At 33.4% G+C, this 24,807-nt stretch overlaps 3 protein-coding genes, 1 long non-coding RNA gene and 1 pseudogene across 8 annotated transcripts; 1 reads left to right on the top strand and 4 right to left on the bottom strand.

The window, feature by feature from the left end:
• The first annotated feature begins 260 nt into the window (after window positions 1-260).
• On the top strand, window positions 261-3,391 carry LOC100809329 (gibberellin 2-beta-dioxygenase 6). Its single transcript, XM_003540600.5, has 3 exons — window positions 261-736; window positions 2,101-2,425; window positions 3,057-3,391. The coding sequence occupies exons 1-3, from the start codon at window positions 279-281 to the stop codon at window positions 3,285-3,287; spliced, it is 1,014 nt and encodes a 337-aa protein (XP_003540648.4). The 5' UTR covers window positions 261-278; the 3' UTR covers window positions 3,288-3,391.
• A 1,009-nt stretch (window positions 3,392-4,400) lies between these two features.
• On the bottom strand, window positions 4,401-6,072 carry LOC100803657 (uncharacterized). 2 transcript variants are annotated; one of them, XM_006591998.4, is made up of 4 exons: window positions 5,931-6,072; window positions 5,165-5,598; window positions 4,864-4,975; window positions 4,401-4,767 (listed from the first exon to the last, which is right to left on the bottom strand). In XM_006591998.4, the coding sequence occupies exons 2-4, from the start codon at window positions 5,594-5,596 to the stop codon at window positions 4,547-4,549; spliced, it is 765 nt and encodes a 254-aa protein (XP_006592061.1). In that variant the 5' UTR covers window positions 5,597-5,598; window positions 5,931-6,072; the 3' UTR covers window positions 4,401-4,546. The 2 variants fall into 2 exon arrangements, with proteins under 2 accessions (XP_006592061.1, XP_003540775.2); XM_003540727.5 differs by having other exon boundaries at window positions 4,401-4,975.
• An 867-nt stretch (window positions 6,073-6,939) lies between these two features.
• LOC121173199 (alkane hydroxylase MAH1-like) lies at window positions 6,940-8,675 on the bottom strand (annotated as a pseudogene).
• A 5-nt stretch (window positions 8,676-8,680) lies between these two features.
• LOC100808782 (uncharacterized) lies at window positions 8,681-10,040 on the bottom strand. Its single transcript, XR_005887535.1, has 2 exons — window positions 9,419-10,040; window positions 8,681-9,299 (listed from the first exon to the last, which is right to left on the bottom strand). It is a non-coding gene; the product is annotated as an uncharacterized lncRNA (long non-coding RNA).
• A 1,667-nt stretch (window positions 10,041-11,707) lies between these two features.
• Window positions 11,708-24,807, bottom strand: LOC100796740 (ADP-ribosylation factor GTPase-activating protein AGD4). Of its 4 annotated transcripts, none has more exons than XM_006591997.4 (20): window positions 24,588-24,791; window positions 24,189-24,397; window positions 23,758-23,834; window positions 22,970-23,070; window positions 22,073-22,143; window positions 21,192-21,254; window positions 21,044-21,088; window positions 19,934-19,999; window positions 19,354-19,401; window positions 19,164-19,259; window positions 19,020-19,061; window positions 17,984-18,205; window positions 17,701-17,832; window positions 17,408-17,626; window positions 17,020-17,106; window positions 16,655-16,927; window positions 13,841-13,962; window positions 13,651-13,729; window positions 12,493-12,914; window positions 11,708-11,898 (listed from the first exon to the last, which is right to left on the bottom strand). In XM_006591997.4, coding segments are annotated over exons 3-20 (2,205 nt in total). In that variant the 5' UTR covers window positions 23,760-23,834; window positions 24,189-24,397; window positions 24,588-24,791; the 3' UTR covers window positions 11,708-11,783. The 4 variants fall into 4 exon arrangements, with proteins under 4 accessions (XP_006592060.1, XP_014619938.1, XP_003540765.1 ...); XM_014764452.3 differs by having other exon boundaries at window positions 22,970-23,065; window positions 24,588-24,785; XM_003540717.5 differs by lacking the exon at window positions 24,189-24,397 and having other exon boundaries at window positions 24,588-24,795.

Here is a 24,807-nt window from a genome sequence, read left to right as displayed (position 1 = left end):
TCCTTTTTCGTTGTTATATGCCAACTTCCTTGCCATGACCTTTTCACAATATTTTAGAGTATCGGTTCCAAGACATGGCCTGTGAGAGAGAGTTCCAAATGGCTGTCCTTCTGACACTTGTCATGATCTGGACACCCATGTTTGTCCTCAGTGATTGTCCATTACAGGACTTTCTAGACCACTCTGTTTCCATTCTCCAATTCAACCATATAAATGCAATTCAAATCTCAATCTCCACTTCACCACCTTACACCCTCTTCTTTCACTTTGGTGCAATAATGATAGATTCAAATCCACCACTCATGCAACACTATGGGGCACTTGTGAGAAACTCTGGTGAAGCCAAAGAGGCTACAAGTTTTAATGATCAAAACCATCCTTTAGTGGATGCATGTGACCTACCCTTGATAGACCTTAGTGGTCTTAAAAGTTCTAATGAAAGAGAAAGGAGGGCTTGCACTGCAGCAATATGCAAGGCAGCATCAGAATGGGGATTTTTTCAAGTGGTGAACCATGGGATAAGGCATGACTTGCTAAGAAAAATGAGGGAGGAACAAGTGAAGTTGTTTGAAGTACCGTTTGAGAAGAAGGTCACTTGCGGGGTTCTAAATAACCCATATAGGTGGGGGACACCAACAGCTACTCGTTCAAATCAATTCTCATGGTCTGAAGCTTTCCACATTCCTCTCACCATGATCTCAGAAGCTGCTTCCTGGGGTGAATTCACTTCTTTGAGGTATCTCGGTCTTGGATTTCAATTTTGACATTGTTTTCTTAGTGGAAATCTTTCTTTCTTTTTTATGCACAATGAACCGTTGATAACAATCCTAAAGCATGAATATTACAGAACAATGACAAAGGCTAATGAATGCAGAACAAAGACAAAAATGTGTCTTAGGGTCGTGAAAAAGAGATTCAGCACCACCCTCTTTCAAAGTGTTATTTTCACAGTTTAAAATGCATATGTATTATGCTCACTAGGTCCCTTCCTTAATTAGATTATTTGATCTTAAGGTTGAATCCCATCCTAGCCGCTTCGAATATTCATAATAATGTGATGTCATGGCACTGACAATGACTTAAAAGATAAAACCTAGTGATTCATTTCTTCTCTTTTTATTTCTTTTAGAAAGAAAATCACACTTGGCGGCTATCTGAGACTTTTCTAGTACAGATGACACTATACTCTCCCTATATATATTATTGAAATTTTCACTGGACACATGCTCTGTCCCTCTTGTCTTCATATAAGTAAACATTAGAAGATGGGTACGCACGTCTACATTTCTAAACTAGGCAAATGCTAGAAGGTACCTTTACTAGTTAAAGAAAATAAAGAAGATTTTTTTTAAAAAAAAATTAATAATATAACGTAAAATGTTTACTAATACATGGTCAGTGTGTTTTCTAATTAAATAATTTATTTATTAAGTTTTTAACCAGTAATTTTAAGATGGGTAAAATATTATTGTAATTTGCTCTTTTTTGTTTGTAGAATTATGAATTTATGATAATTTCTTGTTATTAATTAGCTGAAATTTATCAAAACAAATATATTTTTTATACAAAAAATATTTAATGACACTAAGGGTAAGGAAATATTTTTTGGGACACACACATAACACATCACTTTAAGTATAACCAATAAGAAATTTACTATAACCAATAAGAAATTTACACTAAAGCTAAATTAGACTGATATTCTAATAATTTCTTCAAGATTCACACGATACGTCTTATAGGAAATTATAGAGTGTATTGTAGGAAAAAAAAAAAGTAAAATAAGAGGTGCTGGTGACTTGTGTAATTTGCTTGTACATTATCCTTATTTCTAAAATATTTTTTTATTATTTCTCAATTCTTAAATGTTACATTTTCAAAATCCTAGGAGAATACTAATATAAATATTAAAAAAAAAACACTTGTTTTGTCGGGTTATTCCATATCTTGACAGGTTGGCTTGTAAAATTTATGCTGAGTCGACAAGCAGTGGTCGTTCTGAGCAATATTTGTCGATCTGGAATGAACCTTCTCGCATGCTGCATGATTTCATCCCCACAAGTTCTGCACGTTAATTTGTTTCTGCTACTTCTGCTGCAGGGAAGCAATAAATGAGTTTGCACCTGCGATGCTAGAAGTATCTAGGTTGTTGGCCAGCATTCTAGCACAAAACCTGGGCTACCCAGAGGATGCACTTGAAAAACTTTGTGATGCTGGTGCATGCTTTCTGAGATTAAATCACTATCCATGCTGCCCAAAATCTAAAGATGAAATTTTTGGATTAGTGCCTCACACTGACAGCGATTTCCTTACAATCCTTTATCAAGATCAAGTCGGTGGACTCCAACTCATGAAAGATTCCAAATGGGTCGCTGTAAAACCAAACCCAGATGCTCTAATTGTTAACATTGGGGACCTTTTCCAGGTAAAAAGTTAGAAAATAAATTAGCTATTATATGTATAATGAAGCAAATTAGTTATTAGGTGTCATTTGACTATAATGAATCATTCATTTCTAACATCTAGATCACAACCATAGTGGAGAAAGTTAGTAGGGCCAAAAGAGAGTTTTCCAAATTCAAGGGTTCTTTCTTAAACTAATAATCATAGTCATAATGGTGCATATAACATGCCAACCTTTCTCAAAGGAATATATTCTATTATAAACAAACGAGTCAACCAATCAAGATTCCATCCTAAGAAGAGAATAATTAAAATGGTTATTTGTATCATTCTTCAACTAAAACTGCGACTCTTTCGAAGGCTACAAATGAAAATTGAAAGAAAACTAAACAAAACAGTTACCTGTTTCCTCTGAAGTCTTAAACCTACTCTTAGTGACTGCTATAATAAAATCAATAGTAGAGTGACGGGTAGAATGGCTATTGCAGCATCCATTATTGACACAACCCTACTACCAAAGATGCATGCATGAACACATCAATTTTCTACTAATAAACCTATGGTTGGATGAAGAATTATTAAATTGTCGGTTACATGTGGATGGTTCATTAATTAACAAGGTGTTTCCTTTGGGAAACCCCAATTAAATACAGGCTTGGAGTAATGACGAGTACAAAAGCGTGGAGCACAAGGTTGTGGCAAATAACAAAATGGAAAGATACTCCATAGCATATTTCCTATGTCCTTCTTACAGTACTGTCATAAACGGCTGCAAAGGACCTTCTGTTTATAGGAAGTTCACGTTTGGAGAATACAGACACCAAATTCAAGAAGATGTCAAGAAAATAGGACACAAAATTGGACTATCAAGATTTCTACTTTAAGATACATGCGCACATTGGGATAAAGCATTAAACATCATTCACATGGAGGAACTAATATTACTATTTTGCCTTTGTAGTAATAGAGAAAAGAGGGAGTTCCAATATTCTTTTTTTTTTATATATATATAAATAATGTTTTTCTGTTTAGATGCAATATATGTAAGAAAAAGAGAACAGAGCCAGATAAAAAAAAGGTGGTGGTTTATGATACACCCAGTTAGAAGCACCTGAATAAAAAAGTGTTTTTTTTTCCTCATTCGGGTTTAAGAAATGGTTCCTTCGTACCAAAGATGAGAAAGAAATTCAAGCAGCAGAAAAAGAAATGAAAAAAATGTTTGATTGATCGAGCTCCCTTAAGACAGAGGTGGCAGATATGAAAAGAAGTAACTGACAAGAAGAAAAAGGAGAACACGATATTCCTTCAGAAAGCTAGAAAGAACATGCTTAAAATCCAACAAATGCATCAAAACAAAAAGGCTAGCTAATCAGTCACTCTCCACACTTGTTAAAGGAATCTTTGCAAAGAACAAGTGCCGAAAACCATATAGAAAGGCTATGAAATCAGTCCAGTCCAAAAGCAAGTATATGGATAAAGGTTTTCTGCGGCCGAAAGGCACCAAAGAACAATACAAACAACAACTACCATTACACATCGTCCTCCTTTCTCTGACCAAACCCCTGAACCTAATATAAAGAAAATGCTCCAAGCTTTAAAAGGCATGTCCAAGTTATTATTATTTTTTTTAAATGAAGCTACTTGGAAAACAACAAAACCTACATAAACGTCCATATTCTGTAATTATTTTTATTATTATGATTTTCCTACCTTCACCCATCAATCAATATAAAAGTCAAACTCTCTAAAGTTCATGGAGGATACAAGAGCTTAGATAATTTGGTTGTTTGCTTGTCTTCTATATATGTTATGATCATAATTTACCCATGAATATTCACAATAGTAGCCTCTAATCACCTTTTTCTTTATGATATGTCAATGAAACATCCCGAATTGCAGTGTAAAGATGAGTTTTTTAATCCCGCCCCTGGCAACGGGTGATTGAAATTCAATTTAATTGTATAAGAATTAAATATATAAAGAACTATATACAGTTATACACTAACATTATTATCATAGGACTTTGCCCAACTAGGATGAGACTGCAATTATCAAATGGTTTACATGTGAAACTACTATTATATGTCATGCAAAAACTCTAACTCATTGCTTTGCCATGACACCCATGCTTGTGTTGATGAATCTACATATCTTGGTCAAGAAACATTGCCACCTTGTCTTTAAAGGTGTTTCTTTTCTTCGTCAAGGGGACTATTTCTTCTCCAGCAAGTTTATCTTGACTTTGCCTAGTGAACTCATGGGTAATCTCGACATTTTTTACAATAGATTTGCTCTTCTCCTTCTCAAGAGTTTTCCTCAGCAAGGGACCCAAGAACAGGTCCAGCATGTCTTGAGCAGGATCACCTGTTTGAGAGGTGCTGGTAGCAATTAATTCACCAGTTGTTGAAGTAAAATGAGATAAATCTTCCCTTCCAGACTTGGATGAGTTTTCGTTCTTACAAGGGGAATCAAGAGTATGTCCTGTTTCATTTGTAACTTGAAATTGCCATTTTGATTCATGCTGTCTACTTGATATTTCTTTTCGATCCTTGTTCTCATAATCTTTGACATACTGCATGCACATAACAGTTCAAATCTTAAAGCAGAGGTTGGGTAAATACAAAATGTCCCCCACCATACAATAAACAGTCTTGGGGATTATATTTTACAATGACTGAATTATATGATAATATGTTGATAGATAGAGAAATTATATAACATTACTCAAGCAAAATAAAAAACAGTCTCATCAGAAAATTACCTGTTCTGCTATGGCCATCAAATCTTCAAGTGTCAGATCCATGGCATCATCGCTAACTGGACTAACATCATAACAACCATGGCTAGGATCCTCTAATTTTTTTCTTTTCTTTATAGAAGATCTCTGATCTCTATCCTTAGACCTATCACCTTTTCTCTTCTTTTGAGTAACCTTGTCGCTGCTTCCATCTTGTTGGTCTAATTTTTTTCTTCCCATAACTTCACACTTGGCTCTTAAGTTTGAATTCCTCTTTGAAGATTCACTCTTGTGATCTTTCTTGGTTGCATTAGTTTTAATGATGTCTCCTTTTTTGATATAACAATTAGTTTCAACAGCATTGTTAGAGTCACTCACATGGGTGGCAGTGGCACCGACCTTCTGCATCATCCATGGTGGTAACTGACGTTTACTTCCCTCAACACAAGTATGCATTCCTATAAATAATATGTGAACTTTTTTTAATTTACACTCAAAGCAGAAACAACACTTGAAAGTTGAATCATCAGCACAGATAACAAATTTTCTATCACACAAAAACGAAGGCTATGTTCTTTAACAGTTGGGATGAATAGAGCGAGCAAAATTAGCCATACAGTCGGTGCAGAATAGAATAAGAAGTTCAATTGGGGGTAAAATTAGGGTTTAAAAAAATCCCAAGGTTGTCGGTTAAATTTCGAAAGAGAAAGCGAAGCCCAGATCTGTCGAAAATGCAATTCGCTTGAAAAAAACAAGAAAAAGTAAAAGAGAGAGAACCTTGGCTTCATACCTAGAATTGTCAGGGTTCCGATCCAATACCCAAATTAAGCGTTGAATGAACGAGATTTTCAAAACAGACGAGAAGAGATGCCGGGTGCTAAACTGGTATAATTGGCTTTTTATGACACTTTTTTCTTTCTTTAGAAAGAATTATTCCTTTATATTACAGAACAAATCCGAGATTTGTAATTGAATAAAAATATAAATATTTTTATATTATCTACGCATATATTCCTTTATTCAGCAAAAAAAAAGAGCATATATTCCTTTTTATTTTATTGTATGATATTTAAGTATTATTAATTGAATAAAGTCTCAGAAATTAACACATAGTTGATTTTTATAATAACTTTCTTAAAATTTATATTAACAATCATTCTTAATTGACTGAAATTGAGAATGTATGTTAAGTTGTTAATTAAATAACAAATAAGTTTCTGTGAAAAAACAACTCTATTTATTTTGTTTATGTTTTGTATGTATGTTAATATAAGTATAAATATAAATATAAATCCTTTTTTATTTATTTATTGAAAAAGGAAAAGAGAAAAAATATAAAAATATTTTAATGCATGTTATATTTTTTATTCAACATAAATAATTTATAATTTATTTTAAATCACTATATCATTTAGTCTGGTTTATTCTTTTTTATCTAATTAAAAATATAGAATATTCTCTTTCAAAATTTCAGAAATTATAATTCTATAGTAAAATAAAGAGAGTATAAAATTTCAGGATAATAATTCAAAAAATAAAATAACGTAAATTCTATCGTGCCTTTATTTTTTAATGAATACATATATTTTTAGTATGAGTCTTGTTAATATCACTGTTAATGAATTAAAAGTGAAAAATTATTTATTATGTAAATTATAAGAGAATATAAAAAAGATGATGATCACACAAGTTTCTTAATCAATGTACTCAAGTCACTGTTAGTCTTTTTTTTTTTTTATAGTTTTTATGAATAAATCAAACAATAAATGGAATTTTGAAATAAATCAAACAATCAATTATTAAAATAATATAGCAGTGACATGCTAATAAGTAGTGAACACAAACAACGCGAAATAAATCATTTGGAAAGTTTTGCTCCCTTCATTTCCTCATATAATGCATCATCTTTTTGTGACCTTGACCTTCAAGCCATGTTTCATGTGAAGCACAACAGAAACACTAGGAGACACATGATGGCCTTCCACCACCTGCACTTTAAAATTCCACAGCAAAGCAATGACAACAATTTTCATTTGCACAAAGCTAATGTTTCTATCCAAACAACTCCTTGGCCCTGCATTAAAGGCTATATGAACTTATAAGATGGTACATGTATATTCCCTCCTTTTTCTGAAATCCATCTTTCAGGCCTAAATTCTAAGCAATCTTTTCTCCATGTTTGTTCCATTCTCCCCATTGAGTATAGAGAGTAATATACCATCGTATTTGGACTAATACGATCACCACTTGGAAGTAGATCAGATTTTATAGCAACTTGTGCTCAAAGGGCACTGGTGGGAAAAGCCTGAAGGCTTCACATATTGCTCCATGCAGGTAAACTAGCTTATCAAGCCCTTTCACACCAGAAGCTAGACAATTTTCTTCATTGGTTTTAAAGTTATCTTTGATTTCTTCAAGAATTTTAGCTTCCACAAGAGGATGTGTTGAAACAAGCCAGAACAACCATCTGAGACCTGCACTGATTGTGTCCCTTCCTGCTGCCTGGAGATTAATTGCAGTGTCTCTCAAAAACTTGTCATCTATTTGTTCCTTTCCTTTTGCCTCCATAAAAGCTTTTAGCATGTCAAAGCTTGGTTCATCAATATCATCATCCACTTTGCTTCTCTCTTCACGTTTGGATGTTATACATTAATGCAAGAATTGGTCAACCATTTTTTGGGACTCATTGAACTTCTTCTCCTGTCCAATTTGGAGCCATTTCTGCAGCTTCCATAAACATCTTGGAACAATGTGTCTGTAGAAGATTGCATCCTCCATTTTGTTGAAGGCTTTCTCATAAGCAAACTCCGAGAACTCGATGAACTTGTTTGGAAGGCAATTAGGATCAAATCCTGGAGCGGATGTTGTCAAAGGTGAATCTTTGAAAGATGTCTTGCAAGTCCACCTGGACCCCAGTTTTTGATGCATGGTTGAGAAATGGAAGTAGACAACTTTCAAGCTTCTTCTGAATGATCTGTTGAAGGAACCTCCCAAAACTTTCATTCTTAAACAAAGAATGAAGTATGGCTCAGTCATACTTCTGAGAATCAGAATTAAAAATCCCATCTCCCAGAACCTCAAATCTCATGGAACTCGGAACCTCTGCCGTAGTTGCCAAAATTTCTGCTTGTAATGTGGAGCACGTTCAAAGGGTCGCTGGTAAGGATGAAGTTGATGTTTGTGAGACAGGGTCCTTTAAACATCAAAGTACCACCATGATGTTTCAAAATTGTGGTGGTATAATCATGAATATTGGACAGGTTGCGCAAAACCCCTAGTAGCATGCCAATCACATATTCTATCAGTTATCAAAGTGAAGACACGGCTGGGACTTGGGATTAATAAATACTTGTAGGTTTGCAAGTTAAAATCCTGTCAAATTAAAGGGTTGTAAAATCCATATGAATGCGGTCAATGCTTATCTTTTTTTGCTGTTGAATTGTCAATGCTTATATCTTGCATATATATATATATAATAGTTCATCCATCATGCATTTTTCGTGACGAATAACGAACCCAATGTAGACTGACCCATTTACCTAAACTAAATTTTGGGATCATATACGCGAGTAGCAAAACCATCCTATATACAATATACCTAAACCTCTTTGGTATCACACGTTGCAACAACAACCACCTAGGATGAAGCCTTGGGGCATGGTGGCATTGGCATAACGACAAGACCATGGATAGTGCATAACATTACATCATTCATTATTTTCCTACCAAAATACATTCAACTGCTCAACAACGTAAATTATCATCATTTAGGGATGCAATCCTGTTGTGTCTTGAACGGAATCAACCAAACAGATAGCCATGTTTAACTGTTTGAACCTACAAGCAAGGATAACAAAAAAAATTAGAACACGCAAAATAAGATATCAATATAAAGAAAAAGGAAAACAAAAAAAAAATAAATGTATATAAAAAGGAGAAGTTTCACATATTAACCAGAATAGGCCAATTTCTCGCCTCCCCTTTGGTTGCAGATTGCATCCCTGCTTCAAAACTTTTGTAAGAGTTCAAACCTACTGTGCCATCAGAACCTGGCATGGTTTCTTATAATTCCAAGAAGCACGTATATTCTCCAACTCTGCCTGTGTTCTGCATTCCTGAATCCGCTTGGCAAGCTTATCTTGCGCAATATTATCCAGTTCTTTAGAATGCATGTTTATTATATCACAAAAGAAAAATAAGAAGGTTGAAGGAGAATCGAAGAAGAAAGATGAAGGTGAATCAAATCGAAAGAAGGATGAAGAACGGTCGGATAACAACCTTGCTGAACGAAATGAAGAAGAAGCTTCTTCAAATTTTCTAGTCAAACAGTCGTTACCTACATAAACTAAAAAAGCAAACGGTGAAATTCAGTGACAATTTAGTTCAAAACACTATGTGCTAACATGGAAAATGACCACCGCACACATGTTTCTAAGAAAGCAAGGTCTTTACATAGTTAGAAGATAAGAAATCGAATTCATGCCAAACATATTTTAAAAAAATTAAACTATCTATCAATTGTATTAGATCTTGTTGGAGTTTACAAGAGAGTTTACTCGTCCACCACCACCACCATCAGCACTATTGGATTGGATTATTTTTCTATTTTTGGGTGGATCATTGGATTGGATTTGCGACTCATCAAGAACTAGTTCCCCCAACTCATCTGCTCCGCTTCTCTTTTTCGGTTGGATTCGCGACTCATCAAAACCACGACTTCCTCGCTTCTCATCTTCCACTTCATCTCCGATTCTTTCTTTCTTTCTTACAAAACAAAAACCTCTCTGCACACACCCTCCTTCATATAATCATTATTACAATTCAAATTCCGCTTTCACCATTAGATTAAAATATGGAGTATCAAATCTTTAGTATATTTAAGATTAGATATGGAGTGGAGTATTTGATCTCTTCTCGTTAGCATTGCAATCAGTTGAGAGAAAAAAAAGTGGCGAAAAATAAATCTTAAATTATTTGGTAGGAGATAAAATGGAAAACAAGTCAAGAAATATTTTGTATTTGTTTGACTGAAAATAAATAAGAAGAATAAATTGTAGTATCTTTGTATTTTATTTTAATAATTATATTATTCAATAAAATTGTATAAGCTTTGCTTTAAAAATATTGAAGTATAGTATGCCAAATAGTATTATTTGATGATGTAAAGTGAATATTCATTATCAAACTTTAACAATAAAACTATTGGAATGGGTGTGTTTGGAATAATTGTGAAAATTAGAGAAGCCATTTTATTGACATTCTATATCGAAAAAAATCTAATAATTTTATCAAAACCATTTCATTTTTGTATTAACATAGTGGTAGGAAGAGTAATGCTATGCATAAAACTTGTTGACTATCTTATAGGAGAATTAAATATTTTTAAGAATTATTTCAATAATTAATTATGTATAATTGATTATAACATAATCAATTTTTGTTTGGATAAATTCACTGAAAAGTGATTTAAAAATAATTAGTTTTTTTTTCTTTTTTGGATAACAATAATTAATTTTATTTGGATGGAACAAAAATCAGTTTTTACATAATAAAATAATATAAAAACATTTGAAAGGAAAAATAAGCTTTTGGAAGGTAATCATAAGCTACAAATGTTTAGCTTCATCAAAATAGCTTTCAAAGAAAATCTTTTTTCTAAATTCAAATATTCATATTATTTAAATTAAAAAATAATCATTCAATTGTTTTCTGAAGTGACTAATCATTTTTATTTTTTGAAAGAGTAAAAAAATTAAAAATAATAAACATTTATTGCTAACGTGTGCTTTATTTTATTGTTTTAAATAATCTTTTTATTCTCTCAACAAAAAAATTGGTCATTATGTTATTTTACTTTCTCATTTTCTCCATTTACAAAAAAAAAAAAAAACTCATTTATTATAGTTACATGAGAAAAATCATAATAGAGAATATTAAGCGTGAAATCCATCATTTTTTTAAGGAGAATACTTATGCCATGTCATTTAAAATAATAACAGCAGTACAACAACAAACATGATTAACCACTTGAAAGCTAGCACAAAGTTGACGCAATTACTAATGAATAGAAGACAAAATTAGCTTGTTTCTTAATGGAAATCACCAGAGTTTTGGAAACAAGAAAATAAAATATTACACTTATTTAGGATAGCAAAAAGTTGTGATTGGCCGCATGAAATCCATCATATAACAATTTTCAAACATTCAATTTCAGTATGTACATTTTTACCTTAACACAATCTTTCCATTCTTCAATTTTTAAAATAATTTGTTTTGACTGTACATAATGATCGATATTTTTAAATTTCAAATTGAGTGATAGTTAAATTAAAATTGTGTAATTAAAAAACATTACAAAGTTTTTCTAAATGAAAAGTGAGTCAAACTTGAAAGAACAATGAAAGGGCTAAAACGAGGTTTTTTTTGTGGAAGTAACTTGATGAATATATTTTAAAATTTTCATTAAGAGATACATGTTAAATGGTTTTTATAGTAACTGCAACAAATATGGATCCGGATGAATTAAAAGTTAATGAAATTCCTTTCAATGAATTAGGCATTCTAAAATAAGAAATCGAACTTTCTTTTCTTAATGAACAAAAGCGTATCTTCAACATTCTTAATATATATACCAGATCCATATTCACTGGCATTCAGCAAGCAAGATAAATAGCTCTTCGTCAGTTATCGCACCCCTCTCCATTGCTCTTTCAAGTACAGTGAGTCCTCCAGCATCTTTAACTGACGGCCTTGCACCCCTGGTAAAAATGGCATGTTAGTTTATGCTTTCATTGGAAGTTTGTGTTAAGAGATGAATGTGAATATAAAATTCAATCTTGGAAACACAGCCACTTTTTTTTACTACCCAAGGTTTTGATATATTTTGAAATCGAGAAATTTCAAGTGGAGCAAGCTTCATACAAATGTCTCTCTCTCTCACCCTCATTTATATATAACATGTAATTGACGCAAAAAATGGAACACGAAAAACTTAGCAGATTGAAAAATCTTGGCTGTTTGTGCAGCGATGAGAAGTTGCCTAAACATCTCGTGATAAAAATAAAATAGAGAACGGATGAACAATCCAGGTAAGGCTTCATCAGAGACAATGAAAGGTATTGGTTGAGAAAATTATGAATTACGAGATTTCAAGAAAACATGGATAGAAACAAAGAGGGAACACAAATTCCCACTTTCTTCTTAAGTTCTGTTTACTCATCTTCCTCTAAATTCTTTCCAATACAACTCCTAGAAGAAAAGAAAACAGGATAGAGAGGAAGAATTTATGATCACTTACTCGTCACTACACCAAAAGCCAAATGAAAGAAAATGGCTTAAAATAAAAGTATTACCTTCTTAATAGAAACTTTGCCAGTTGATTTTTCCCACTTGTAATGCAATGGTGCAAGGGAGTTCTTTCATGATAGTCACACATGTTTACATCAGCACCAAATTGGAGCAACAACTCAACCATGAGTGCACTGCCAGAATGACATGCCAGATGTAATAATGACCATCCACGGAAACACCTCTCTGTCTCAGTAGTCTCTTCAACTTTCAGACAGGCTTCAGGACCATGCTGATGCCCTTTGGCATCAGCAGCATGGTGAGCCTCATCATAATATTTTGTGTTTATCAGATTTGATGTTGATGTGGCAATAAGGCGATACACTTCTCGTACATTTACAGCCTGAACTGCTTGCCAGATTCTTATGGAAACTGAAGGATTCTCGGGTATATCCTCTTCTCGGATGATCAGTGATTTCTCTACATACTGGTTAAGGAAAACAAGAGCTACAACAATACTTAGATCACAGTAAAAGCTGTGAAGAAAGCAGAGGCTTCCTAACAGATATATCATAATACAGCAATACATAACATTAAATGTCAAAATGTAAAATAGGACTGGCAGAAACAATATGTAGAGAAAGACAGAGAGAGCAACAAAAATAAGAGAATCCAACGATGGAAATCCAATTATAAAAGATTACCAACCTAATTCATTTATTCACAAAGTGCAGTGATCTGGTTACATAATCTCCATAGAAGTAAGCATCAACTATCCTATTTCAAATTCTATTAGCAATGAAAACAAGTAATTATTATGACCAGAAAGGTGAAGTAAAATCCACAAAACATTCTTCAATTCCAATTGAAGGTCAAACTACATAACTTCGTAAATTCTTAGTTTATAACTAAAACCTTCATAATCCTTAAGACTTTGGATAATTCAAAAACATTTCCAACTTAATCCTGAATGCTGGTGCTTAAGAATATGAACAAATACCTCAATGAACTCATCAATAATACAATTTTTAAAATCTTCTGAAGTGGATATAATATCATCATTAAACAGACATAAATTTAAAATGAAAGAGTTGTGCTATCTTACTCATGGAAAGAAATTGTCACATGTCTAACATATACATATCAAGCTGCCTCTGTAGCAGTAAACCATGAAACCTTCCAGTTCCATATATAAAAATTGAAATTAAACCGAAACTGCTTACCTTTGCTTGGATGTACTTCTCCTTGTGTTGGAAGGCATCTGCAGAGCAAGGTTTCATTGGCACATTTGGTTCACCTACCCTGCAAATAATTATTCCCAAAAAGAAGGATTACGAGCTTAACTACTCAGTCACTCAACATGATACATTATTAGGACACAATGTGCATTGCTTAAGGAAAGCCATAATTTACCTTTCATGATCAAGTAGAAGCAAGCCCTCCCAGATAGAATTACAATAAGCATTACCTAAGTTATCAAATAACTCCAGAACGGTATTTTCCCAAACCCTAACATCTAACGTTATAGATCTAACCTGCAATTCACAGATAAATATAATTACCTTTAGAAAATGATAATCAATTTTCAATACCAAATCAGAAATCACATGATTTAAGAAAATGGACTCAGTTCAATTATAAAGACAAAAAAAGTGTGTATTATTTCTCAAAAGTCAAAACTAATTAATTCTTAAAATGAAAACCCCTAGCAAGAAAGAAAGAGTTGCAAAAATATGTAAGCACTTTTGTGCAATATAACTATCCTAAAGCAAGAAAATCCAGAATTAAAATCATCACCATCTCAAACTATGTATGCTTCTAACGTTAAAGTTACAAAATGTTCTTATATCCACATAGATGTTGAATTTAGAAGGGGAGATTTAGAGAAAGATAGAAATGAATATCATAGACAGAATTTTGAGAATGGGAAATGCTTTCTTATTCAATTGAATGTGGTACATAGATTATGCAAGGTATCTATAATTCTATATGTATAGGCTCATGTCTTTCTAACACACTTCTTCAAACACACTTTCTTTAATTGGTTAAAATTTATTGAAAACTACAAAATCAGGGGAGAGAGAGAGAAAGAATCATTAGATACATAGTTGTCAATACCGGTGTAGCGGAGCGGAGCGGCCGACTCCAAAAGTGGGATAGCGGATAGCGGGATGACCGCTATTTTAACGCTTTTTATATATGTTAAATAATTAATATATATATGTTCAAAAACAGAAATATATATATAAGTTTTTAATATTATAAAATGATGATATTATTATATTTATTTAATATTATTTCTATATTATTATATATTAATATTGTTTGGCTACAATTTAACTAGATATGTTAAACTTTAAATCAATACCTTAATCAATCAAATTTTAAAAACCTTGCTTTTAAGCTTAAAATCCATGGTCAACAAACTCGCTCTACATAAGCCAACCCTAGTTGTATATATGTTTTTTTTGCTGAATCCCCTAATGGTATATTAAAACGTGAATTTACTGTATATTGTATACACATGGTAGATAATTGTTAAGGCAGGACAATTTTGGGAGACGTGGTATAAATAGTTGGTGGAGCGTGCGGATGCAACTTCGTCAAGTGAGATCGATCGTTTCTTAGCATTGTCTCTTTCTGGAACATTCAAGTCCCGTCCCTTTCACTCCTTTTACCACTTTTCCTCACACCATAACACATTAATTAACACCAACACACACGCGATCTGAACAAGAAGAAGATAAAAGAAAAACATCAGACACACAAGACCATAATAAGCAATTCATTCATTCTTCCTCTCTCTCTCTCTCTCTCGTTCTTCAATTCATTCATTCTTCCTCTCTCTCTCTTTCTTTTGTGCCAAAGTTTTTTTTGTGGAAAAGAAAAGAAAAGGTTTCTCATTTTGTCTCCGACCCCTCTTTTCTGCCACCTTCACTTCATTCACCCTTTTCCATTTTCATTTAATTTCTCGCTCTTCTCTTTTTCTTTTTTCCTTTCCTCTATCTACCTTCTGATCCGATCTAAGCTGCGAACCTGGTGTTGTTTGTTGTGGCTGTGCTGCGTGGTGGGTACCTTGATTTTCCCGGTGGGCATCTGGAAAAGGAGGGTTCGCTTCGAAGTAGCGGCACAAAAAACCGCTCCGCAACCCGCGCCGCTCCAGCTGCGACCCGAAACTGCGCCGCTACACACATGTCCGTCGCGGATGGGTGCCGCTCCGCCGCAATAGCGGTCGCTACGGCAACTATTGACAACTATGATTAAATATGATGCGGGGCCTACAAAATTGTGTCATTTTCAATAAATTTCAACCAATGAGAGGCTGTTGTTCAAGAGAGTGTCTAAGAGTGTGTTCCTAGCATTTCTCAAACTAAAATGGTGCCAATGGGTTGCCAGAAAATGGCTGGATGTGCCTCCATGCACAGGGGAGGCATGTGGAGGAAAAGTGCTGGACTGTAATTGCATGCATAGGCACATGGGATGTCAGATGGAGCTGAAACTTCATTACTTCACCAGCTCATAGATCAACTGATATTGATTCTGATTGCAGTAGTTTTGCGGGAAAAATCACTAGAAAATTTTTCTAGTAGCAGCAGAGACCAGAAAAGTGATTGAATGCATTGGGTGAGAGGACAAAATGTTGGGAAAAGGAAACCAAGGTGGAAACACTGTTTCTACCCAAAAGAAGGCCACAGATGGAGATGATTCAAGCAGAGCAGTGGTGAAGATGATGAAAGAGAAAGATTTGAACTTGCTGGCATGAAAATATGTAGATGACTGCTTGGAAAAGAGAAGAATGCTATTGAAAACAAAATAATTCCAGATTTTTAGGAACATGACAGTGGAATTGGGACAAGTCACAGAAGATGGTAAGGTAACACTCTAATGCCATGTTAAAATTTAGAGGGAAAGATTTAGAGAAAGATAGAACAAAATATTTTACAGAGAATTTAGTGAATTGGAATGCTTTCTTATTCAGTAGAATGTAGTAGATTGGTTATGCAAGGCATCTGTATATATAGGCGCTTAATAGAGACATAGTGGAGATTATTTCCTAAGCTAATATTAATCAACTGCAACTTTCCAGACACTAATATAATACCCATGAACACTAAATGCATTTTAACAGGAGTTACATGAACATGCTATTTCCTAAGTACATTTAGTATTATTATTTGCAACAATAACGTAAATAAATGATTTGCATTTATATCTGAAAGAATGCACCTTTGAGACATGAACACCAAGATTTCGGTGCACTCCAGAGCATTCAATACACAGCAATATGCCAAGGTTTAGAGATGCCCAGTCTGGTTCAGGAGCACTGCACTCAGCACATTTATCATTCCCAGGAATTCCCCTTAAAATCTTAGAGACACTACCCACTTCCTTGGAATATACGTCATCCCTCAATGATTTCTGACTATCCTCTGATTGACTTGCCAAAGAAGCACCAGTTGCTGAGTTTCTATTCTGGGAATGCACTCTACCAAATTGAGGCTGCAGCAATTATAAATGAATTAGTGTTGATATAACATCTTATATGGACATCTTGGCAGGATGCTATGCTTCAAAAAGTTTGAACAGATAACCTGTTGAAGAAACTGAGAATTAAAAAGCGATGTGATAGCTCCAGTAATTTTGTTTACCCAGTCCATCCTATCAGCTTCATTTTCAGCCTGATGAAACCAATTAGGAAATTCAGCTTACAAAAAACCAATCCAGAACTAGACCAAGCCAGCACGCAGAATTTGATACAAGATCTAACAAAGAAGCTCAATCTAAAAAATTCAAAACTACAACTTTAACCAACAAAATGTCTATTTTCTCCTGAAATAGAAATTTGTATCACATAAATGAGAGATCAGTACTAGATAAGAAATTATGTTCGGTTATCACCGAGATAGGTTGACACAATACAGTGGCTTGTTATATGATTATATGAATCATTAAAATATATGAAATAAGTCAATCAATCACCTGTAGTGTGTATGATTTTGAGGGAGAAATTATTCGGAAGCAAAGACGTAGATCTGTATCGTCTGCATCCATCTTTATAGTGGATGTGCACAGATCAACTGTACAAGAACCTAAAATATCCTCATTTAGAGACGAAGCCCTATTGTGTCTTGAACGGAATCTACCAAACATGCCACTATTTTGTTCAGACAAGCGAGAATAATTATATGACTGAGAGCCCTGGGGACAGATTTGGAAGTAAACATTAGCAGATTGCTTGATAGGTCAAAACAAATAAAGACAAAAATAACTACCATGGGTTTGACACCCTTCACTCTGTAATAATATAAATTCCCTTGGTTATCAAGTACAAAGAACCTCCGTTTCCAATCTCCACGTGAGCTTGATGATCGTTTTAACAGATAACCCTGTTTAACTGTTTGAACCTGTAAGCAAGGGTAAAAATTAAAATTAGAAGACAGAAAATAAAACAACAAAATAAAGACAAAAGGAAAATAAAAATAAAAACCAATGTATTTAACATAAAGTCAAACAGGAGAACTTTCAAATATTAACAAGAAAAGGCCAATTACTTGCCTCCCCTTTGGTTGTTGCAGGTTGCACCCCTGCTTCAAAACTTCTGTAAGAGTTCAAACCTACAACATGGGTGCCATCAGAACCTGGAACAGTTTCTGTATAATTGCTAGAAGCTCGTATATTCTCCAGCTCTGCCTGTGTTCTGTATTCCTGAATCCGTTTTGCAAGCTTATCTTGCTCAATATTAGCAAGTTCTTTTGATTGCTGTGCATATGTTAACACCTAATTTCAGGAAAATACACAAAAGTAAAATCAGGTCAGAATTTTCATGCAACAATCTAGGTTTGAGTCATTGATAGCCACCATCATCAAATATTAAAGAGATTACTTTCAAAGATGATCATTATAAAATAAAACTATCAAAGAAAACATTTTGTAGTGTCACAATGTATAAAAATGACCCGTTGTTCATACATAACATTCCCCAACCAACAGCATAGAACAAGCAAGAAAATGGTAGGGCTATAGAGTCCTCGTAAAGATAGTGCAAGAGATATCTAAGAGAAAGGTTAACCACATTTTGATATTAAAACTCATCTTACACGATAGTTTCCTTTTTTTCCTTTTCAAGCACGTAGATTGAGCAACTTTTTAACGTGGGAGAAACAATTTTTTGTACAAGTGATTGAAAATTCATGAGTTCATAACTCCCATTGTTCTTATTTACATTTTATCACAAAGTAGTGCCATCCCTATGCTAAGTCAATTCTTCCAAGGCCAACAATATTGCAAATAAGGAGACTGTATTATACGAGGAAAATCATTTTTGACACTCAATAGTGAAGGGAGAGAGAAATTGACATTAAGTTCCACACACTAGTAAAGGTTACTTCATCTATGCCAATCAACTGCTAAATATTGTTGTTTGAAATTAGCAAATAAAATACTCTAGCTTCAATTTGATAAAGTCAGTTTGGCTACTAAAAAAGAATGAAGCACATCAATTGTGATCCTTTTCCAACTGTTTTATCAAATATGTTCATAATTTTATCTTCAATATATTTGCTTGTAAGAAACAAAAGAGTACACTTTATACCTGGTGAATATAGGGCTCCATTTGGCTTAGCAAGTCATAACCCTAAAGAAAAACATAACTTGTTTAGTACAAAGTAATAATTAAAAGCATAAAACAAAAAGAGTTTAACATTCACTTATGAAGAATTGCCACCAATTTACGGACCAGCTTAAAATATCTCAAATGAGCATCCATTATTGCACTAATGGACTCCAAGAACTCGTACTTCTTTTTCACTTCAATATTCATGAGAGAGTTTACCTGCACTCCTTAAAACCCAATAGCCAGGTTCATAATAATAAAAAAACACTGTGGAGATGTCAGCAAAAAAGATTCATAATTGTAGAAGACATACTAGATTGAAGCGACTTTTTTCAAATGCTGATTTTGAATTTTGTAGATCCTGCCATTGATTAGAGTATGAGATAATTAATTAAATAATATGACTCACACAGTCATTAAAAAATATGCCAAAAATTTAAAAACAAAAGACTTAATTATGTTTTTAATCCTTGTAAATTTGACTATTTCGTCCTCCAACAAAAAGTGTGTTGTTTTCCCAATAAAATTAAAAAAAAGAATATAATAATCCTTGTTGGTGTCTTGGCATGGACCTTGGCTTGTGATGTAACATGTCTAGATATATGTCACATCATTCATAAATATTAAATAGTAATAGAAATTATTTCCTTGTAATTTTATAGGTGCTTGTAATAGACAAACTACTCTCATGACTGGATTAAGAATAATGGCTTGTGATAATGAATAGTCACTCAAAATGGATTATAGGTGCCAAAATTATAACAGAGTGATAATGAATAGTCACTCAACATGGATTAAGAATAATGACACAGTACAAGAAAGTTAAGGGAAACCTCAGATACGACTAGAATTTTTTAGAAGCTACTAATTATAAACAAATTGATACAGCAAACCTCTTCTAATTCAGCAACAACATCTTCCGGTGTATTCTTCTTCAAAGAGACAAACTTCTCCCGTGACTGGATTAAAGAGACAATGAATATGTCAGAGATCATAATTAATAGTAACTCTGAGAAATTCAGTATTTTGGAAATTGGTTTAAATATAATCCAGATATGCAATAAACATAAGATAAATGAAAAACTATGATGCTGAAATCGAGGATGTAAGCAAATTACCACTTTCTAAAGAGGCATTCAAGTGCAAAATGAGAATGTCCTTATAGGCAAGGCTTCTTTAGATGACTTAAATTAGCACTGAAGCCACTGTCAAATTACGCAAGCCTTACCTAAATGGCTATGTGAGCACTTAGACTGTAAAATAGAAATTTGATTCTAAAATAACTTTTATCACCACAAATACTAAGGAGTAGCCCTGCGGGAATTACCTAGGGCCTTCATCCAAGTATAATTTACCATAAACAACTGTTCAGTCAATGGACAAATTAAACAAAGGGCTTAAGAGATACTTGCAAAATAATAAATCCACATAGGTCATGGTCAGTTACCTTAGAAAGCCAAAATTCTTATGAACCAATACAAACAAGACAAGTTTAAGCATCAAAGGACTAAAATCATCCAAGTTATATATAAAAAATAAAAAAAATAAAAATCATCCAAGAAACTCTCTTATGAGGAATCCTAAAAGTTGATAAATAACTAAACGACTTCAAGACTAAAATCATCCAAGTTATATATAAAAAATAAAAAAAATAAAAATCATCCAAGAAACTCTCTTATGAGGAATCCTAAAAGTTGATAAATAACTAAACGACTTCAAGGAAAAGAAAAAGGCACAATACATAGGATGAATACTCAAAAGAGACATCACAAAAAGAATATTTAGGCCTCACAAAAGGAAAGGAATTATCATTTAGACAATGTACAACAGCAGCAATGAACTGTAATAAGAATATCTAAACATCACAAGGAAAATTGAAGCATTAACTTATGAAAACCAATTTGATTTACCAAAATTACTGGTAATCTTTGCATATACAATAATTTTCTTAAGAAAAAAATCATCATCAACTTTGAAAATAGATTTTTTTATTTTCTCAATACCTGATCATACGAATGCACAGCTTTGTCAAAACGACGACGAGAATCCTGATACAAACAAGCATGAAGTAAATGTAATGTATTAATTAATTTATATATATAGCACAACTTTTACAAAAGAAACATCAACCCTAGAGAAAAAAAAAAATACCTTTGCACCTTGCAAATCAAGGTTCATAAACTCTGTCAGCCGGTCAATCAACACATGCTCTACCTATACAAGAAATCTGTCATGTAATTACTCAAAATAAAAAAATCTATGTCAACAAAACACTAAGATGGCTTTGGAGATTGCCCACCACAGATACACAAGTGTTGCTCTTTAATTTTTGTTTCTCTTTATTCCTTTACTATACAACCTAACAGCTCTGATGCAACCAGCAAACATTCATGAAAGGAAAAGCTTAAACAAGGAAAGAATTTTCAACTATACTTCGATTTTATTACAGACAAAGTTAGAACCTCTAAAACTATCCTTCTTTAGGTGAAAAGGTTATCTGGGAATTTCCATAGATTTAGTCATCATTTACACATTGCTTCACTTTTTCAAAATAAGGAAACTGTTGTCGAAGTTCTATTTGATTTTTCTGGATTCTAGAGGAATGGGCTACTTAATTTCTTAAACTTTTTTGTTTCTTCAAGTTAGCCCTGCTTTTGACATGACACAATTCACAGACACAACAAAGTAAAAAGGAGAAAAGAGAAAAAGTCACATAATTATCATTTTACTACTATATGAATGATAAGTGTATGATCTGCACAATCATTACGGGACTTTTGAACACCATCAGTATATAGGCACTCCACTCAATACATTAAACCAACTTATATCTTGTCAAATTTATTACGATTCAGTTTAAAGTGACATAAATCAAGAGTTTTTTTAATGATTGTTTTAGCAAATTTGAGGTAGTTGAATATGCAGACCAAAAAACCATTGCCTTCAAGATCAAACACCTAAAGTAACAAGTCTCATAGTCACTATTAAAACTCCCAAGAAAAAAAGTGCAGCATTCTGGTTAAAGGACTCACCTGTGAACGAAGAAGCTCTTTAAAAGAAGCTAGCTCACGCAGTGTGGTGATAAACTTAGATATCACGGGCCCTACAAAAAGAAACAGGTAGAAAGAAAAATACACCTTACATTTAGTAATGATCAGTGGTGTCTTCATGATAGAAGGTATCCACTTATTATATTATCATCAGGTACCAAAGCAGTTTATGTGGAGCTTGAGTGGTGACAAGGCTGTTCCAGAGAAAGTTATATGGTAAAAAGAAAAGAGTGGTCCAAAACTAGATATAAATCTATTTATTAAAAAATTAAAATCAGGGTAAAGGTCTGTCATTTGTGAAGCAAAAACCTCTTATAAGTTAAAGAAAAATAAATCAAGACTATAAGCTACTGACATTTAACAATGCACAAAATATAGTTGTTTCATAAATGAAGCAGAGACACTCCTCTTGCTTGAGGTGTTAGGGTGCCAGGCATGTAACTGACACTGAGACCTCTCAAACACTTGTACGACACATGTTGAATACTCCTCAATAAGTGTCTGTTTAAAAATAATTTTTTATTAGCTTGAACACTTGCACCTCCATATGGATGGACACTTACAAGACACTGCTATTATTTTTTTTCAAACATTCAGAAATCTTGGCTTAAAATGTAACATAAAATATTAAAAAATAAAGTTTCTCAATATGTTTCTGTGAGGCTCATTATCATAGAAAGATGAATATACAAGAATATACAAATCTTGATCATCATTTTAATTTTTTGTTATGTCGTTTACATTTAATTTCATTTAACACACACATATAGTGGTGTCCTGGTGTCCATGTCAAATTTTGTGCTTCAGAAGCACCTTTTGGGTTTGTTTATTTGAATAGAAGAGAAAGTAAAACAACATATGAAAATAAATTTCAACAACCTCCAATTGATACACTGACAGGGTCATCTTGGCCACCACCAAATACTTCTAATGAATCAGCAAAGGAAATTTCTCCATTATATGCTTCCCCCAAAGCTGTCCTGAGGAGTTGCAGAATAAAGAATTAATAACTTCACCTGCTGAGGTTCCACCAAATAGTTTGTGGGGCAAATTTGATTGGTAAAATTTACAAGCAAAATATGGTGCTTGTACGTTTAAAGCCACATCTTTTAGCCACCACAATCATTAATCAATAACTATCTACAATTACAAATAGATGAAAAATTATTATTACAAAAGACCCTGGCTCTAGTCATTTAATTAACTTGATGAACATTAATATTTAGATATTCCACGTAGTTCATGGCCAAGTTTGGTAACATCAATTTTGAGTTCAAAACACATTTGCATTTAATTAATAGACCAACTTCAATGTGCCAAAAAACAGATTGAAAAGTTATGGAAGAATACTGTTAGAAACAAACTAGAGAAAGTACAGCTAGGAGTGAGATACGAAATTCTCCTAAAAAGAATAATGAGAAGATAATGGTGAGTTAACATGGTTCACAAATGCAACAGAGCTGTCTAATTTCTTAGCATATTTGATCAACAATAGAAATCCCCTTGAAACAACCATGAACAGAGGAGAAAAACCAGCCCTATACTTCTTTCTGCTGTATTCAAGAAAAACATTCCTAAATAAAAATATAGCTTCAAAATCAAGAATTAACTTAGTACATGTAAAAATAAATCTAATACTCTATACATGAATGCCATCTAGCACTTACATAAACTTCTTGCACCCTTTATATAGTTTTTGGCACCGATCCGTTAACTCATCAGTTGTTTCTTCAAGAGAATATAACTGTCCCACAAAAAATAAATAAATTACAGCAAGGAATCATCTTGATAAAAATAGTAAAAGAACTAATAATTTACTAATCCAGTAATCTTGACCAATATAAATAAATGAAAATGTAGGCAAATACTTATTTTAGGGATAAACAGCACAAATTACAGAAATTGAAGAGGTAAAGGAGTACAAAAGTAAAAAAATAAGGAATCTGGTTTCTGGAGACAAAAGGAACATCATCAAACAAAACAGGAAGAATACATCTTCATACACACACACACACACAGAAAAGGTGATTAGCTGAGCATCATAAAGCACCAGGTAGACAAATCTACCGAACAAAAAGTGGCAACGGAAGATATCTACCTTTCAGAAAAATCTCGTATAAATCCCTATTCCTTTGCTCAATCCAAATCAACGAAAAATTCCAAAGAAGTCCTAAACTAAAGCCTCATTTCACAACTTCCAATCAACACTATCCTGAACTAACGAATCGTTGTGGTTGGCTCGCTATGAAACAGTATTTCACAAAACAAGTTGAAACTCTCTCTATCGAAGCTTGTGTTAGCAGCAATCTGAAGATTTGCGAAGGAAGGGAAAGGGAAAACAAAGTATCCTGAGAAACTAAGCGCAAAGCATAAAAATGTTGTAGGACAAAGACGCGGTGTAAGTAAACCAAATATGAAGCAGAGCTGGAATTGATGCTAATTAGATTGCAAAAAGTGTGACCCATGAATGGTATTGAAGAGAATGAAAGCAGCGCACCTGTCTCTGGAACATAGGGGAATCGTCGAGCTTGACGAACGCCGATGCCATTGTTGCGTTGGTCGGTGTTGGTGACTGAGTCTGAGGGTGGCTCGTGGCTCAAGATTCAAGGTTCAAGGTTCAAGGCTCAAGCTCTGTTATGTTACAGTTTAGATCGCATGTCATTGTTATGTTTATGCACACGCTTCAGATGGAGATGAAGATGGAGATTTGTAACGTG

This window comes from Glycine max, chromosome 12, assembly GCF_000004515.6.
Source record: "Glycine max cultivar Williams 82 chromosome 12, Glycine_max_v4.0, whole genome shotgun sequence".
In the NCBI taxonomy this organism is placed as follows: domain Eukaryota; kingdom Viridiplantae; phylum Streptophyta; class Magnoliopsida; order Fabales; family Fabaceae; genus Glycine; species Glycine max.
Note: the sequence above shows the minus strand (reverse complement) of the source record. Positions and strands in the feature narration are given on the sequence as shown.